This window comes from Mycteria americana, chromosome 10, assembly GCF_035582795.1.
Source record: "Mycteria americana isolate JAX WOST 10 ecotype Jacksonville Zoo and Gardens chromosome 10, USCA_MyAme_1.0, whole genome shotgun sequence".
NCBI lineage: Eukaryota > Metazoa > Chordata > Aves > Ciconiiformes > Ciconiidae > Mycteria > Mycteria americana.
This window is the reverse complement of record NC_134374.1, coordinates 19,155,571-19,174,945: the sequence shown is the minus strand read 5'-3', so window position 1 is coordinate 19,174,945 and position 19,375 is coordinate 19,155,571. Positions and strand designations below refer to the sequence as shown.

At 52.3% G+C, this 19,375-nt stretch overlaps 1 protein-coding gene across 2 annotated transcripts in view; it reads right to left on the bottom strand.

Annotated features, from left to right (window-relative positions):
• Window positions 1-1,912: 1,912 nt before the first annotated feature.
• PCDH19 (protocadherin 19) overlaps window positions 1,913-19,375 on the bottom strand; it is a 59,190-nt gene continuing 41,727 nt past the window's right edge. For both annotated transcript variants that reach the window (XM_075513522.1, XM_075513523.1), the window contains exon 5: window positions 1,913-6,028. In XM_075513522.1, coding sequence (XP_075369637.1) covers window positions 5,439-6,028 — 590 coding nt within the window. In that variant the 3' untranslated portion in view covers window positions 1,913-5,438. The remainder of the gene's footprint in view (window positions 6,029-19,375) is intronic.

Below are 19,375 nucleotides of genomic sequence, written 5' to 3'. Positions count from 1 at the left end.
GCCTCTTCAGGCATGGGCATCGGTCTGCAGCAGCACCACTGCTCCCCAGACAGGCTGCAAACCCCCGAACAACCACCAGCCTCCCCTCCACAGCCTGGCTTTATCTCCTTTTACCCACCTGCCAAACGACTCACTAACGAGGGTGTCACAAGGCCCCGGGTCCTGGCGCTGGGCTGGCTGCAAACCATTGCTCAGGGTCCCCGTGCAACACACGCCTGTGCCGGAGCTGACCCCAGGGCAGTCGGCCAGACCCCGCTGCACTGCTGGAGCCTTCACCGTGGGGTTACAGCGGTGGGGGGCCCATCCGGGCATGGCTAACTCCGGCTCCCCGTGGGCCCCAGCCATGCCGGGTGATGCTTGGGCGTGCAGCTGAAGCATCTTCCCGCGCCAGGGAAGGGGCTCCCCATGCCGCTGCTCTTGTTGCAGTTCCACCTCGGTGTCACCCCGGCTGAGCCACTGAATGAGCAGAGGCCGTTAGGGGAGGGCATTTACCCCTGCTAGCCACGAAGTGCTTGGATGCTCCACGCGTAAGAGCGGTCCATGAACAGACCGTTAATTCAGAGGCAATGAATGCTCCTCGCCATCTCCCAACAGCCTCCAAAGCGCCCTCCTGAAAACCTAGGGAAAATAAGTCTTTTCTTCTCTACCGTGCTTCAGTGGAGAAGTGGTGTGTGTTGGAGGCGTTTCCTGCCCACGCTTACCCCTCTCGGAGCTGTGTTTCCGCCGAAGGTGAGGGGGTGGTGGTGTGAAGGACCAGCACCGTGCCGGGTTTCACGGGGGCGAGGAGAGAGGCTCTGCCACGGCCAGAGCCGAGACGGGGCTCAGAGCCTGCCCGCCCCAGTGGGTCACCCGTGGGGACGGCGACGACCCCCCCTCGGGGCCAGGAAAGCTCTGCCTGAGGTTTGCAGCCTCTCGGGTGCCAAAGCGGATCAGCTGCGGGAGAAGCGGACGGGGAAGGGGCTGGGGTGGCACCCAGCAGACCACGCGGGTGCCCAGCCGTGTGCTGGCTTCTGCAGGACAAGCACCTGGAGCCCGTCAAAGCAAACCCACTTAGGCGTATTTAACCAAACACTTACTTTCCATTTTATTCAATAATTGCTTTAATACTAAAATGCATTAGATGCTCAAAGCAGAGAAAAGAAAATCACATTTAGGTGGAAAACGAAGTTCTCATCAGATGAAAAAACCCAATGTGGCAGGTACACCATTTTGAAACAGAATCGTAATAATTTAATAAAGCTGCTTCATCATCTTCATAAAATAGACAGAATGGTGATTCTTTTTTTTTTTTCCTTTTTCCATTTTGTTGTTTACAATGATTCAATCACTGTGAAAATGTACATAACATACATATCAGCATATACAACAATTTATTCTTCATATACTCGGCAACGGAGACACCATGACGAGACGTACCGCGCTCAGTCCGGCGGCAGCCCTGCCCGCTGCCGGCAGGCGAGCAGCGACCGTGCCGCCGCTGGCTCTTCCCGCGTCGGGAAGGCGCCGGTGTTACGGTGCGAGACCCGCGGCTTGTACCTGCCGCCCTGCGAGGCTGCGAGGAGGCGCGTGCTGCTGCGAACCAGTTTGTGTCAGATGCGTTTGAAGATTATATCCCAGCTTAGATCAGCTGAACATCAGCTGATGCCGACAGAGGATCCGATCCGTCTCAGCAGCGCTTGCAGCGTGGTCGGCTGGGCTTCTCCCCGACGGGTACCGCGACTCACAGGTTGGATCAGAGATTACCCGTAGCTGCAAAAGCAGCTGTAGCAACAAGATCATCAATTTTCCCCAATGACAGACAAATGTGTTTCCATTCATAATTAGATCTTTTTTTTCCCCCAAGAATAATTTCAACATATTCATCAGACAGTGTGTTCTTTACAAAAGCAACTTGTTTCCTATTTGGAAAAAAAAAAAAAAAAAAAAAAAAAAGGAATTCACTTCTGCACAACGTGTGATCCACAGGCCACCTCCAGCTTCACAACAAACAGGGAACGGCAACAACCTCAGCAGGACGGAGCTCGGGGGGTATTTTTCCAGCCGTCAGGCGTCCCCGCCAGCCCTCCCTCAGCCCTCCTGGCGCAGTCTCGAGGGTGGGAAAGGCCGGGGGCTCCCCAGGGAGCAGGGAAGGGTCCCGGGGCCAGCACCGGGTGGGCTCATCCCCCCGGTCCCCAGCCTCGGGGCCGCTCCAGACGGCATCCTCGCCACGCTCGGGGGAGAATCGTAGGCGGTTGCTGCTCTCCTGGATAAACGGGGGATAACAGGGGAGCAGAGCAAGTTTGCCTGGAGGAAACCAACAGATCCCAGCGATTTTTCCTAAACCAAATCTGAGGACAGGTTTAAGTTATTAAAAACCACAATAATTACATCTGGACCCCCCCCCCCCAAAATAAAAACCAACCCTGCCTGCCCTGCAGCTCTGAATGTTTTTGCATGGCCAGTTTTGATGCAACTAGGAAAAAACCAAGACAGACTGCGATTTGCCCAGGAGCCCTGAACTCATCTCAAGTGACACAGAGGGACAGTGACAGGAGTAGCAACATATTCAGGAGATGGACGAGGCGGCGGAGCCGGGGCCGCTCTCCGGCTCTCCCCTCGGCCCCGCGCAGCGAGGACGTGCCAGGGAAGGGCCCCTCGCTCAGCATCCCTGGCTGCAGCCCGGGTCAGCCCAGAAAACTGGTGTTTAAACGATTTTCTTGGAGGCATAAGGGTTTACTGACCTCTTTAATGCCCCCTTTTAATACAGAATTATTTCACATTCCTTCTCGGCTGCGCTTTTATTCAGAGTGGCAAGGAACGTTTCCTCTGGGTAAATTAGAGAAATGTTTCTATTTTTTTTTTTTTTTTTTCCTTTCTTCTTTTTCAGTTAGCATTTTTCATCCAGAACGCCGGGCTGGTGGTGGCAGCTCCGCAGGCAGAGGGCAACGCTCAGCAGAAATTAACGGCCGGCGCTTTTCGGTCAGCTGGGGATGGTGACGGGGCGCCTGGGGACGGGGGTACCCGCGCTCCCCATCCCTGCGATGGCAACGGGGCGGCCGGGTCCCATCCTGCTGGAGGTGGGGGGCGGACGATGGGGCGGCGTGGGGCCGTGGCCCTGCGAAGCCAAGAGGATCTGACAGATGGGGCATCGCAGGCTCTGTCACTCAGCAAAGGCGTACGAGAAGCTTCCCCCCAAAAAACCACCCAGAGCTGACAAAAACAGGTAACATCAGAATAAACCCAGCCTAACAGTTACAGAAAACCCAGTTACTTCAACAGCCCCAAGCCAGCCCCTTTCTTCTTTGCTTGCGTTATAATAACATACACATTTGGGGAAAAAAAACACAGAAATAAATGACAGCAGTAACAGTACACAGGCAGGAAACACTGCAGGAACAGAAATAACATATCCCTGAAAAATGGGCTCAAACTCCAGAACAGAGGGGAAAATCCCCGGTTCGCTTTCCGGAAGGATGCAGGACATCACGTTAATGCGTGGGATGGGAGGTGAATGAGGTAGTCATCAACACCAGCGAGGGAAGCGTCACAAATTTCATTAGATGACCATTTTTTTGTCGGTTCTTTCCCAATTCCTAGCCCTAGGCAAGTGGCAGGGGGAACAGACTGACTGCGGACCTGTGTCGGACCAGCTACGACTTCAGGCAGGATCAGTGTGCCCTGAAGAAACGAACGGCCGGAGCTTAATTTTATTTTGAGGATAATAATGACTGGAGCTTGTTTTCTTGTTGATGTTTTTAATTTAAATAAATCAAAGTAACAAATATTTTATCATGATATGTAGACCTAGAAAGACTATTTCTCTAGAAACCACTAATTTCAACTTGCTGGTACAGCAAACATTGGCAAGAGCTATATATTTTCCCTTCCATAATTTTAAATTCTAGGAAACATTATTTAGGGTAGGAAAATCTGTCCGGTGAAGGGTTAATAATAATAATAATAATAATAATAATAATACACTAACTGAAATCCTCCTACCTTACTCATACCTCACTGAGGAATTATCACTGCAAGAGGGCAGAGAGCTGTGAAACCCCTTCCCTCTCTCCCTCTACAAAATGGCTATTAAAGTAGCTCAATTTTTAAATCCATTTTATATGAGTAAATTTGTACCCACACAAAAAAGTCCTTAATTAGGAGAAAAAATAATGAATTGCTTTAATTTTTTCTCCATTAAGAAGGCACATTAATTGAATTAGTAGCGTTGTTACATATCACCTGTCTGCCCCTAAATTAACTTCACTATTGCTCATTCCGTACTTGTTTATGATGCAGGGATTGAAAGAAATCAGAACAGTCTAAAATCCATGCCATGGTGACATACAAACACACACATACTTGGCATAATCACGATTGGGAAATGCTGATGTGGAAGTGTGTGTCTAATTGAGAAGGTAATTTAGATCTCTTAAATAATTCCATCACTTTGACTTGGAAATGATTGGAGACGGGATATCTAAATCCGGGAACTGGAAAAAAAAAACAACCCAACCAACTTCTGGGAAAACTTTCCATGCGTTGCCTTGAAATTATGCAAAAGAAACAGGTAAGGGAAAAAGTTCAGCACGGTGCATCTGACAATTGCAATCCAGGCAGAATTTTCCCCAAAACGTCTTCCCGTAATGCCCTGTCGCTGCCCTGCAAGAGCCGGGGGAGGCTGCCGGCGATGGTGGGGGCTGGAAGAAGCGCTTGCTCCACCGGGTCTGAAAACTGCAGGTTCCCCAAGGTTTAAGTAAGATGATTGTGATTTTTCTTTTTTTTTTTTTTTTTTAAGCTTGAAAGCCTTTTGCCATCACCAGACATACGGTAATTTGCAATATCAAATACAATAATAGTACAGATAAGCATGTGACAGCAAAAGGATTCATAAATGCAGGGGTGTCAATAGCAAAATAGCAACATCTTAAAATACAAACAACCTCGTGTTGGGCGAATATTAAAACTCACCGGACTGTCATTTTGAACAGTCGCACACAAGAAATGGCCGCTATTTTGGCTAGACTACAAAACCGCCGGGGTGATTACTAAAGGCGTCCGAATAAGGAATTTGCCATTCAATTATTTCCAGGAATGGAAATTTATCTTTGTTTCGAAATATAAAAATATATAAACTCCGAGGAGGGGATACCGAGCGCTCCCGAGGACCGGGGGGGCCTCGCCTCTGCCCCCGCCACCCGCTGCCCCCCGCAAAAGCAAAACACCAGCTACTTTGCTCCGGCTGCACACCCCTGCCGCCTGTTGAGACAAGTGGGATTGTCACATTAACGATAGCTTCATTTATAAACAATACATTTAGGGAAAGCTTTTAAATACAGCAATCTGTGAACCATTGGTAAGCGATAAAAACAATCTGCGCTGGGAATAGTGCGGTCCCTCATCCTCCTCCTCCTCATCCTCCTCCTCCTCCTCCTCCTCCTCCTCCTCTCGCTGGGTGCCGCTCAGAGGACGATGTCTTTTAGTCTCCGGGCACCGGGCGAGTCCTTTTCCCGGCGTTCCTGCAGGAGGAGGTTGCCCTCCTGCCCGCCGCTCTCGCTGTCCGCCCCCCGGGGCTCTGCCTCCGTCGGCCGGGAAGGGCCACTGTTCCCAAAGGGCTCCCGTTCCCGGTTGCCGGCACAGTGCCCGGCACCGTACGGTGCCGCTGGCTTGCCGGACAAAGGGCTCTTCAGGTGGAGGGGCGAGGTGACGGGGCTGACGGCCTCGCAGCCGTTGCCCGCCTCGCGGACGGCGCCGCTCACCTTGGGGCTGCAGGCGGCCGGGTCCACCGTTCTTTTGCCTTTGGGGTTGGCGAGCCGCTCGTCGGCGAGGGGCTCGCCGCCCTCCTTGCCGAAGGTGGCGAAGGTCCTTTTTGTGCTGCAGTCTGCGTAAGGCTCCGCGTCCACCGCCGTCGCCTCGATGGAGAGCGAGATGACGTTCCTCCCGTGCTCGGGGGACTTGGCGCGGCTGGGGACGGCGCCGCGGGGCATCCAGCACCTGTCCGAGTGGCCCAGGATGCGGCACTCCTCCCTGCAATGAAATCCTTCGCTCTGATCTGCGTGCAGAAAACACAAGGGCCGGTGAAGGGGGGAGCCCCGCCAAGCCAGGCGCTGCCCATCGCTCCCACCCCAGCAGCGGTTATCCTACCCCAAACAGCAACCATTTTTAAGGCAAGGCTCGGAAGAGGGATTTTTGTTACTGTGATTTCTCTGCTGCTCTAAAGACTGGAGTTCAGTTTCCAACAGGTTGCGTGTCATCTGCCCCCACCGGACCCGCAAGCTGGGCAAAGGAGTTACGGCTGCCCATCCATCACGGCGGGTCTGTCCCACGTGGCGAGCTGCTCCGAGTCAGCACTTTCTGGCTTTAGTAACCAGCGCTAAAAGCCACCGCGTTTTAAGCTTGGTTTGACGTGACTTTTAGGCTTGCCTTTCTGCAGAGGGGGGAAGGGAGCAGAGGGAGGAGGGGGTTTTCTTTGGGTTTTTGGTGTATATTTGTGTTTTAACTTTTTGCTTAATCCCACTGACCTCCCACAGAGGCTTTATAAATCTCCGAGACTGCCCACTCCACTGAAGATTAAATGTGTCATTCCTAGCACTGGGGCTTTATTCATATGAGAGCAATAAAGATCCCTTCTCTCGACTTAGGGCTGTCCTGACACCACTTTACAGGGCTGAAATATGGAGTGGTGGTTTAATCCTTTCCAAGGACCTTCCACGCCCAGCTCTGAGCGCTCCCAGGCGGGTGCAAACCCTCGTGCCCGGTGCTCGCACGCATCCCCGTGCTGCCGGCCAACCCCAAGGGATTGCAGGGCCTCACCTCCCATCACGGACGGACAAACTGGGGCCCAGGGAAGCGGCCGGGCTCAGCCAAGTGCAAAGCTGGAAAGCAAATCCGGGAGCCTCAGCTTCCCCAGCGTTTGCTGAGCGTCTGACCGTGGCTCCCGCCGAACACCGCAGGCTCCCGGCTGCTTTTCAGTCTCAGCTTACGACTTTTCCTTCATTTGATAAGAACTTGTAATTGCAACTAGCCCTCATAAAGCACAACCTTTCCCTACGCAAAGACGTAGCTCCTTCCTATCATAACCTACATATACGCAAAGCAGCGTTAAAGCACTAATGCCAGTAGCCGTACAAGACCGCGCTCGGTCGGTGCCGGTTTGATGGATCGAAGCCTGCGAAGGTGCAGACTCAGCCTGGGTTTGCTTCCCGTCCGTCTGCAAACCGTTCATTTTGATGCTTTGTACATCTGTGTGCATAACCTCCGCTCCTCAGACGCATTGGTATTTCCACCACATTCGAGCACTAGGGCGGCTGATAAAAATTCTCAGCACATAACACAATGCACCAAAATATGAGCAGCTTAACACTTACAGAGAATAAACGAGTAAAAGGCAGACCTCAAAAAGAAAAAAAAAAAAAAAAGGATTTTTTTTTAAAGGAGAAGAAGCCAATTAATTGAAAAATCTATGGGTAAAACATAAGCTTTTTTTCCCTACATCAGAGCAACTACCCGGCGGTGCGGAGCACGGTGCCGGGTGGCTGTGTAGGAGGTCTGGGTTTCGGCAGCCACCTTTACAGCAGTTTGAGAGGAGGATGCTCTGAGCCTTACATGCAGAACAACCTGCACCGAGATCTAAAAGCCCATGCTCTTATACTTTGATTCTGTTACTTTCAAGTACTTGAGCAAAATAAAAAAAAAAGAAAAATTGCCCAGAAAGTGGCTGTCTGCCTATTTATCCACAGCTTAACTTCAAAAGGGTGCTACAGGCATACAAAGTTGTGTAGTCTGGCTGTGATAGCAGAGGACTTGGAGATGGCTGGAGGGGCTACAGAAATATCTTGGGTTCTCATCCCCGATGAGACACTGATTTATTGTGCTGTGTGACCTTGGGCGTGTTGCTGGAGCACGCATCACTTCAGTCTCGCCGCAAACATGAAAGGCCAGCTCTGGGCACGCGCTGGGCTGGCCGGTCCGGCGCGGGAAGGCACGGGGGGAGCTGCTGCTCCTTACCTTCCCAGCCCAGCGCCACGGCTCAGCCCCACATCCACGGGACCACCGCAGCCAAGGCACACGTGACTCCGGGCGGAGCACGGGCAGTTTTGTCTTGCCTCGATCCATTTATTCCAAGCTGGCACGTTTTACGGTTAAAAACAAATCGAGGGCTTCACCAATTACTGTACTGCAGGTGGATATTCCTCAAACCCTAGAAAGAGACCTGTGCTTTAAGAGCAGTTTTACTAAAGACTGCTGGTGCAGTGCCTATCTGCTGGGGAGATGATCCGCTTTGGACACCGAGATGCTTGTCTGCAAGTCGCGCCAGCGGCAGCTGAAACGCAGGCAGGAGAAGAGATGAAAAGCATTACGTTAAATTATACCATTTCAGTCTTTTATTTTATGAAGGGAACGTAACGAGTACGAAAGACACCAGGCTGACAGGCAGGATGTCACCAGCCATCCGCAGACCTGAAGACAACAGGTAGCTCCACGGCACATTCTGCCTCCCTGCTCCCGTCCCCACCGCACGTCTCAGCTTTGCTCTGCAGAGACCACGTCCCGCAGCCAGAAACCGTCCTGCTCTTGGGGACAACGCGTGTCCGGGCTGCCCAGACCAGCCCAGACCTGGCAGCAGACCCAGGGACCAGCGCAGGGCCCTGAGCAGCAGCCGCTTCTCCGTGGCAGAACGAGGATCTTCGGCTACCCACCCCTCGCTCTCTAACCCCGTCACTGACATTAAATTCTATTTTTATGCCGCAAGCCTGCCCTGTTGATACGCGCGAACACCCCCAGCGCTCCCCTGCTGTCCCAGGTCCCAAGGCAAGCTCCGAGGGCTCTGGGCTCCTCCGGCGGGCTGATCCAGGGCTGCCACCTCCCATCCTCCTCCTCTGCAGGAGCAGCTGCTGCCCCAGAGCAGGGGCAGGCACGGAGCTGCCGGGTGCCGCTCCCGGCGCTGCCCTTTGCAGCTAGCTCTGACTCGCCCAGCCCCAACGGCACCCAGGACGGTCATTCGCATTCACGGGCTCTTTATTGTACTGTTCTGTCTTTTTTTTTTTTTTACCGCTTCGACAATCGGAAATAGGACAACAGGAAATTCTTTTACAGCCCTAGACCTGCCCTAGTCAATATGACTGTTACTGTCTGCACTAAAAAATGTTCTTAATGCAAGGAGCAAAGCCCAGGTAATAACCACCGCACCACGCGCCACGTGGCGAGTGGCAGGCAGCCAAAACAGGCAGCTTCCCGCCTCCGTGCCCGGCGCACCGATGACGGGGGGTTGAGCAAGCTGGCGTGAAACTACTGCCCGCCGGGGAGCCAAGGGAGGAGGAAACGGCGGAGGAGCACGCTGGGTGAGCAGCACCGCGGCGTCGGCGACGCTCTGCGCGAGCCACCGAGCAAACACCTCACCCCGGACAGGAGTCCCCGAGGAGCCCAATGCACCAGGCTGGCGAGGACCTGCCGGCCGATACGGCTCAGGGACGGGGAACACCGCGGCCCGGGGCTGTGCAAGCCACTCGGAGCTGGGCTGGGCTTTCTAAGGAGCCGAGCACAGCGCGCGCGCTGGGGGAGAGTCCCATTGCAAAGCAGGCGGTAGGGATAGCTGTGTCACACGCAGGCTGCCCGGAGAGACGCTGCGCAGCTCACGGGGGCAGGTGCCATGCGTGGGTGACGGCCGTCCAGTCCGGCACGCGAGGTGCGCGGGTCCCTCGGCAGCAGCGTCCATTTTTCGGCCAGTCTGCCTTCACCCAGCACAAATCCGGAATCTCGTTTCAGAGCTCCTTAGGGCAGGGTCGCTTTTAAAATTATTCCCCCCAGGTGCAAAACACCCTGGCAGAAGCCTCGCCATGAAGAGGCGAGGAGTTATCTTGAAGTCAGGCTTGGCAGAAAAAAATGTGTCATTGCTAAACATAAGCTCTCACATAGCAAATATGAAATAAAATAAAAGCAACAGCCACCCCTGGAATAAACATCTTCCTTAACAAGTACAGCAAAACCCATGTGGAGCTCCAGATTTCAAACCTTGTCTACTTGCACCTCGAGGGACCAGCACAAAGGCAACTAGTAACGAGCCCAGCCAGCCACGCGCGCTGCCTGCGCTGCCTGCGCTGCCTGCGGGCTCTGAGCCAGGCAGCGGGCTGCCGAGAACCAGCGCCTGCAGAAAGACCTGGTGGGAGAAACGACAAGACCCACGGCTTATCTGCGGACAGACGGGCAGCCGTCATCGCCGGTGGAGAACGGGAGCCGGGGGCAACGGCGCGGTGACACAAGAAGCAGGAAGGTGACATGAAACACCACGAGCGCCCTAATTCCCAGCGCTGAGCCCAGCACAGCACCCATCCAAGGGGTCCGAGCACCCTGCTGCCTGCACCCTCAGACTTCCCAATCTCACCGTGAAAGCTCTCGGCCGGAAGAGCAGGGAGATGGGATGGGGATGCCCGAGAGCCGGGAACCAAGAGGAGCCCAGGAGGAGCTGGCAGAGGGCACGGGGTGGGCGCTGGAGCAACAGAGCCTCCAGCTCCCCCCTGCGAGGGGCCTTCTCTCGTTAAACGGAAGGACTAACGAGCACCCAGGGTGTCCAAGTGCTTTCCGTCTCCTATCCAAAGCCTGCATACCTGCAGCAGAGCAACGTGAAGCCGGCGTGCAAGGCGCCAATTCAGCTTTCAGAGCAATTGAATTATCTCCAGTGGAATCGCAGCGCTGGCCAAAGAGACAAAGTTAAATCGTAGCAAGGTGCAAGTGCCTGGGAATGTAATATTCCTGATAAATGGCCAGATGACATGTGCTGTTATACAATCTAAGGTGCAATTTGGGCGATGACAATAGTCCCTGGAGTTTCCATTTTCAAACAGCCGCTCAGTTCAATCCAATCCATGTCAGAGCAGCTTTGCCGAGGTGAGTAAGTAGAGCTCATTTGTGCTATTACATGGGGAGCAAGGAAAAGGACCGGAGGAGTCGCTTGAAAATGAAAAATAAGAAAAAAAAGGCGACTGGAAGAATCGCAGCCCGGCTGGGATGTGCACGGGGCAGGGGGTGCACGGGTGAGCATCGTGCCGAGCGGCCCCAGCCCGAAGCCCCCAGCCCTGTGCCGGTGCAGGGCACGCGTGCCTGTACCCGGGCCGGTACCGCAGGTACCCTCGTGCAGGAGCCTGGCTTTATCTCCACATTTCGGTGTTTCTTCAGCAACCGTATGATTATACTGTAATCACGATGACACTGCTCCTGGGTACAGCAAACAGCACGATCATTAAAAAATTCATTTCAAAATCTTCCTGGAAGCTAATAAATTTTACAGCAGTTTCAATCCTTTCTCATTGCAACAAAGAAAAGCTTAGTTCCAGACAAATTAAAAGTAAATTGATTGCCTTAGGGGAATCTATTCAAATATCACTTTTCCATGTTAGAAATCTCTTCCTGAAAGAAGAAGAGGAAAGCCAGGGAGAGCCAGCACGGGAACAATGTGGAAAAGCAAATCATTAAATCTCAGTTCACGAAACTAAGCGGGGGGAGAATCAAACTTAAAATAAAATACAAATGTCTCACTGGGGTGCGGGCCTAACATTTGTGACAGAATTTATGAATAATAAATATGAATAAATAGTAAACATGAAGGGATCAAACATTGCTGTTGATGTTTACTCATGGTTAGCCATCTTTCACGGACAATGCGCAACTGCATTATTTAACACTCCTCTTCCAGCTGCTTCAGGGTTTCTTTTCAACTCCGGCACCTTAATTTTCTGGGGAATGTACACCACAAGGTGTGAGGGTGTCCCCGAGCCGCCGTGCAGCACCCACCACCCTGGGCATGCCGGGGGAGCCCACCTCCCCTCCGCCCCACCAGGAGCGGCTGTTCCCAGCTCGGGAGCAGCGATCCACCGCAAATAATAAGCTGGAGCAAAATACAAACAGTCCCCAGCCATGGTTCATCATCTGCTTATAAATTAAGACTCTGCACCTCTCCCTTATCTCCCTTAATAGCATAATATCAGGAAACAAGAGGTGGGGAATAGTGTATTATATTTTTGACCTATGGGCTTTTACAGAGCCTTCTTTGCCTTTCCTAATAAGAAATCTCCAGTCTATGCAGAAATGTAATCCTGGCGTGGCTTCCCTTGCACAATGCTCAGAGGATACTAATAACCAGGGACAGTGACAAATGCTCTTTACAGCAACGAGGAGCCTTTCTTTTCCTCTCTTTCGCAATTGTTTGGGATTTATGCAAGCTAAAAAATGCTGTATTTTTAATCCTGGATTGTCTGTCCCAACACAGGAGGTCAACGGTGCTCGGACAAAGCAAATGCCTGCGAGGAATTATTTTAATGAAACAAGGGATGTGAATTAGATTAATTTATCAGGCAACTGCTGATAAGGACCCACGGCTGAATGCAGCTCACGGCAGCGCTTCTGTAATGGTCAATGGAGAGATGCGACGGGGCTCGCTCCCGGCCGCTGCAGATACACACAGCTCCCAGGAAGCACCGAGGACCCACACTGATTTACACCAGCCAGGGGGCTGGCCCATTCACCTCTTCCCCTGCTCTATATTACCATTTATAACGTCCTTTCTTCTGCAGAACAGTCCCTGTATCGCGAATGAAGACTGACACACCGAAACATCTGGGGTGCCCGGCTAACTACACACCGCAGGGCTAAGGACAGATCTGATGCAAAAGATCTTCTCCGGAGAAACGCCTTCCCAGGCACGCCGAAGCCTTTGGGACGAGAAGAAGGCTGTGGGAAGGAGGGCAAGGACCCGAAGCAAGAGGAGCCGGTGTTTGGGCACGCCATGCACTACAGTGGAGCCAGACCAGAAGGTATTATGGGCTGGAATGCAATTTAATGCTGGCTGCCCCCCTTTATCTGGGACCACGGGCCAATCCCCACCTCATTCACACGGCAAAATTAATTCCCTTTCAGAGGGCCGGCAGAACACACCACTTAAACTCCAATTAATCCTTTTCTTAAGTGGTCTGTAGAGCTCGGGCTGGCCCCTGAGCGGCGGGGATTTCACCTCCGAAACTCCGCTACTCACACCTGGATACAGGGCTCGTTAGCATCCTAACCGATGTTAGGATGCAGGATCCGGTCCTCGGAGAGGAGAGCACTCCGGGATCCGATAGACCTTTTCCATCTCGAACCATTACGGCACGGTAATTCATAGGCACAGCTCCCATTAATGCTAATGGCAGCTACTGTGCTGCTGCATGAGTGCAGAATACAACCCTTTGACTTCATTACTGGAATTCAATTTCATTAACACTGGATACAGAGGGATTGTCCTAAATACACTCTTTCTTATATTTTTTTCATGTTAATGTAACCATTTGAGTATATTATACCCTGCAGAGATGGAAACATTTCTAGTCTGTTTAAACACATTTCCCACAATTGGGAGCAAAACTTTGTCTCCGTTTATGCCTTTGACACCAGCTGCCTTCCGTTTAATGGGACTTTAGTCACTAAAACAAATGAATCCAAAGGTTACTTTTCTCCGCTATTGTCAAATCCGAACCAGACAAATTCACATATTCTGTCGGGGTAACGCGGGACCAGCCAGGCAGCCACATTCCAACGGCAGCAATAAGTCCCATACAAAATTAGGCGTTGCTCAGAAAATAGCTACTCGACAATTCTGATAAAAATCCAACAAAACAGAAATTACCGTTGGGGGAGATAAGAAGCAATTCCCAGCCGCTTGCACGGGGCCAGCTCCTGGCCCAGCGCCTGTCGGAGCAGCATCCCTGCCCTCGCCGCAGCCGTACCGATGTACACCCCTTGGGGGGTCACGGCGAATGTGTTACCGCAACCGGCACCCCCCTTGGCCAGGACGAAGCCGAAGAACCCATCCTCATCCTCTCCCCGCAGGGATGCGGAGGGCCGGGGTGCCGGCAGGAGCGGGGATGCAGGCGAGACCCCCGCCTGCCCCCTCCTCCTGCGCACACGCCCAATGCGGCTCTCCCATCCCTGCGAGGTTTCTGGCACTTCCCCACAACAAGTGAGAAATAAAGGAGCTGAGGTTATAAATGCTGATACATAATTTACTCCTATTATCAAGATTAAACACATCTTTGCATGCTTAGCATAAAACAACTGCCTTTCCCCAGAATTCTCAAGGACACGCATAAACTTCATTATTATCTAAATAATCAAAAGAGTATTTCAATAGAATATTTAACTGTCTGCCTACTGGAAACTCACAGCCTTAATCTAACACTGATCCTCTGTTGTCCTTCATGTAAATATTGTTGGGCCGTCAGCCAAAGCCTAGGGAAGTGAGCTTCATCTTGGTGGATGGGAATCTCTCGTGTCAGATACAGTCAGCCTGACTAATGAGACCTACAGCTTGCCAAAACCTACAGCCTCGCTGTCTGTTCCAGCCATTGAACGCGCTCAGAAACCCAGTGGCACCAGCCCAGCAGTCTACAGATCCCAATCAACTATCAATAGCTTAAGTGTAAGTGATTGTGTATGAAGTACGAGCCAAATGTGTTTCCTTTTTCAGTTTTAGGACCTCCAGGATTGTTATTGCACCAGTAATGCTTGCACGGAATTAATCATAGACGTACCCACAAGGCAAAACATTATGAGAAGCTCTTTGTACTTTTGAAAAGTGCGCAGCTCTGAAGAGCGGAGGGAGCTGGAAGGCTTCCCGGCGCGATGGGGCGTTCCCCACCGTCGAGAGATAGCTAGGGAATTTTTCCCTTTTTTTTTTTTTAAACCAAAAGCAGCGGTTGCTGGCCATCCTTCATCATGACATTGATCTCTCGCTCCTCCACCATGGAACCCAGCGCTATCCCCTCCCTGGTGTTCTACTTGAACTCTTTGTTTTCGGATGAACACATGGCTTTTCCATGCTGGTGGATCCCTTTGTCTGAAGCACAGGGATGTCCCACGATGAGATGCTGGCCCAGGGTGGCAAAATCCCACAGGGAACTGGGACGGCCACGCGGACAGGTCTGCAAAAGCTGCTGTAGGTTGTCCAGCACCCAACAGCACCCACGGTCTGATCCAGCACCACGACTCACCGCGACACAAGGACGCTCCTGCTCCTCTCTGCCCCGGCCGTGGATCTACACCGAGGGCTCAAATGAGGCTCCAGCTCCAGGCCGACGAGGGATAACAGCGATGCCAGGGGAACACCAGCCGTGGGTTAGGCTGGCCCCATGGCCACCAGAAGAGGTCACAGCATTGCCAAAGCCTGGGAATCTGGCCCATTTAATTCAGCCAAAACTTTGTTCTGGCAATTAAGTTTACCTTCATTAATTAAGAGAGTGATCATAGTGTATAAATATACACATAAAATTACTGTAAGGTCAAGAGTCAAATCTAAAACCTCATTATAAGCCTAGGGAAAGTCCATTACCTGTGAGTCATGGACCAGCAATGCAGCTGGGGTCCCATCCCATCCCACCCTGTCCCATCCCGTCGGCCCTGCAGCCATGGGGGCGAGATGGAAAACAAGCTCTCGAGTTTATCTGGGGCTGCAAACTGAAGAGCCGCAGGGAGACAGCTGAGCAATGGGAATGGAAAATAACTGTATTTTCATGACCCATGTAAGTACCGCAAGGAAAGCAGTCGGCTCCGTGGCTCCAGCCAAGCTGATGCCAAGCCACGGGCGCCCGGGCACTGATGCCGAGTCCGATGTGGGGGGTCTGGACGCCACACTGGGGTCCTGCCACGCGCTCCCTAGCTGTGGCTCCAAGGCGGGGGGCAGGAGGCTCCTGCTCCCCAAGGTGGGCTGCTCCAGCGCCGCTCGAGCACAGCGGACTTCTGGCCCAACCTCTGCCTGCGCAGCCTCCGATGATTTCTGATTTCTCCGAGGCGCGTTTCTGCAGTGCTGCCCCAAGGTCAGGCGGGATTGTGTTGGCTCCCGGTCCCGGTTCACAGGGCTGTCAGCTAAATTGCACCACGGCATCGTTACTCCCGGTGATGGTGTGACAGACAGACAGAGCCCAGCTGGATTTTCAAAACCTAAGCACTTTGCAACACTGACAGGCAAGAAAAAAACCCCACCAACCCACAACCCTCTTAGTCTGAGCAGGTTTTATCTGGAAATACCCAAAGCTAGTAAGTATAAGACCCCACAAAGTCATTCCTGAACCACTTTTCTGACCGAACCTTTTAACTGTCACTGGGAAATAAAGAGCAATAGGTACCAGCCCCAGCCGGTGTTACCTGATTAGTCTAGTCCCTACTGCATGCTTAACGCGGCCTTTCTTCGAAGGGATAAAGCAAGGCGGAAATGGCTGATGTAATTTGGTGCTTTCAGACAGAGTTAGCACGAGGAGAAGAGTTGAGTTCATTACACTGGAGTTCACCACAGGGCTGCAGCAGCCGAGAAGATGCGGCCGGTGCTGGGGCTAAGCTGCCGGCCGGGCACCCGCTTCTGTGGCAGGAACACGAGGTGCACCATAAGCGGATAGGTTTAACCCAAACGTGTCCCTCTGCGGTGGGAATCAGCCTGATTTCCCCCCCCCCCCCCCGAGCACAAGAAGGGGGAGGCAACAGGAAGGCAGGCAGCGTGGTCCTGCAGTAATGCTGCTGGAGCCTCTCTACAGGGATCCACCCTGGCTGTCTGCGGCACACAGATGTAATGCTGCCTCTTTGCCACTGCACGCTCGCCTCATTTCTAAAACACTTACACATGCAGCATGCATTAGAATTAAAAAACCATTAAACCTCGGAAAGGAAAAACTTTGACAGGATGCGTAATATACTAAGTATAATTAATTAAATTGGATGAGGCACTGGGGGACGAGAGAAGAGTGGATGGAGACTGTTCTTGGAAAAGGGATGGTAATGCACTAATGTTCAGTGTGTGCCATTAAGTAAGAAACAGCCTTGGAAGAGGCGAGGATGAGCGACGGGAACTTCGAGAGACGGCACCAGCCAGTTGGGCACCTCGGATGCATAGCAAAGAAGGCGATAGCACGAAATGCAGCCAATTAGAGCTCCAAAAAAATGGTAACAAAGGTGGAAAAGGCACCCGAGAGATGGAAAAGCAAGACTGGCATGAAGGTTGCTAAATAGCAATACCCTACCAGTGACAGCCTCCTCCAGAGAGCATCTCTGGACACCCCGCAAGGGCTCGGGGCGACGGACCACCTTCACCACCCAGCACCAGGCTCTCGGGGCCAGCACGGGCATCGGGGCAGGCACAAGGGGATTCATTCCGGAAAGCATCTGGCTCTCCGTGGGGTCATTCTCCAGTTACCTGTACCCCCGGGCACGGTTCCCCAGCGTGGGCAGCACCCTGCTGCATCCATCCCCCTCGGCGGTTGCCGGCAGCAGCTGAGGTGGGGTGGGAAGCAGCAACCAAAGCCGGGGCCGAGGAGGGAGCATCAAAGGCGGCCCCAGCCGACACAGCAGGCACAACATGATGAGACAGCCACAGTCTGGCTGTTCAGCAGGACAAAGTTTTAACAGGCTTAACAACAGCATCAGCACTGATCATTAGGCAATTACAACTGCTGAAAGTTGACAAAGCACCAGGACCAAATGAATTATCTCCCCAAATCCCGCAGGCAGGAGCACGGAAAAGAGAAAAGTCATCGTCAACAGCCTCTGATAGCTCACCAGGTGCAGAAGCATTAACTAAAAACTAAAGGGCTGCTCGTTTACTTGCTGTTTGGAGAGATAAAAGGCAAAGTCCAGGAAATGAGGTCTTCAAAAACACTCTCATCATGTAGGGAGCGGTGGGAGGGAAGGTCCTGGAAACACTGATACAGCCAGGATTGCTCAGCCCCTGGGGACGTCTGATTCAGCGAGGAAGGGACTGTGTGTGTTCGGAAAGGGAAGGCAGATTTCGGCTGGGGGAGTTCACTCCTGAATCATCCCCAGCGTGGTTACTTGCTCAATTCTGCACATTCCTGCACGGCAGCCAGCACTGGCCAAGGGGCCGGTCGTGAGCTCTTCTCCTCGAGGACGTGCCAAAACCCACTCCTCCAGGGATCTGCGGAGCTTAATCCACGTGGGACCACAGTGACTCTCTGCTCCCTTGCAACCCACGGGATGCTCAGCTTTGTCACGCTGTGCTTCTCAAGCAAAAGCCCTTCACTTTGAGTGACTAGGCACGCTTTTAGGAAAAACATGCAAATGTGATTTAGAGACTCTAAGTGATACAGAATATATCACATCCCTTGGGAACCTGTTCCAGGGGGTAATTATTCTAATTCCTGAAATCATGCATCTCATTTGCAGCTAGAATTTTCCAAGGCAAACCTCCATCCTCCAGCAGCGGCTGTGCCTTGTTCGCTGAATCAGGGAGATGCTTAGTAGCGGATATCTTCTCCCTGAGTCCACTTCTGAACACAGGCTGAGATGACTGATGTCTCAAGCAAAGTCCAGAGCACGTCCCCTGAGGATGCCGTCTCTCTTGGGACCTATTTCAAGCCCAATGGTCTCAGCTGAAAGAGTCCTGCTGGATTCAACGGGCTTTGAATCAGGTCCTAAATCTCCAGACACACGTTTGGAGAATGAAAGCCAATGTCTTCAGCTATACGCAGAAGCTCCTGATGCAGAACAGTCTCCAGAAAGCAAGGGGACATTTTTGCACGGACAAAGCATCTCCTCTCCACCTGACGTGCCAGAGCTCTTTGGCCGCTGCAAGGCAGGTCTGCCCGGTGAAGGGCTTGCGTGGATTTTATAGCGAATTAATTGGACATATCTACCCAATATGATGGAGGAAGACTGACAAAGCAGAGGTCAGGCGATGAGGGAATTGCAGGTGGAATTGTTCATTTTAATTACTTCTCTTCATTAACGTGAGGTTCCTGGATCCTCCAGTGATGACTAATGGGTCAAAATATTTGCATGAGTGAATATACTTCCACAAAAGAACACGGGGCTGAAGGGTGGAACGGATACAGAATTTTCTTCGGATTTTACAAGGGTGTTTCCACCACAAGATGAAGTGACTTCCCAGAGCCCGGTAGCATACCAGAGGGGAGCAACCCTAGATACAAGTTAAACATTTTTATGAGGCCCAAAAGTGCCCAGAAAAAGCATGGCTGAAGGTGGAACTAAGTGATGAACAAGGTAAAACATGGGTTATACTTGAGCTGTTTGTGTCTCGCTGGCACTGGGATGAGTTGGATACAAGCATCACGGCTACCTGTTCTCCTGACAGCACTGAAAGGAAACAAAAGTTTGGAACAAGGCAAACACATTCAATTTGCCTGAATAATTTAGGCTGCTGAGTTATCATGCGCTTCATGGACTGTCATCGAGAAAAGCTGTATTGCAGAGGAAAGGTCTGTAAATCAATGCATCTGAGGGACCAAAACTAATCAGCGAGCGGCTGCGAAAGCACCGCCTGTCAGAACAGATGCAGGACGTGGAAGTCAACCGGCGAGAGCCGCGAGGCAGCCGGCAGCCCTGCGCTCCCCGGGATGGCTTCTCAGGAGCC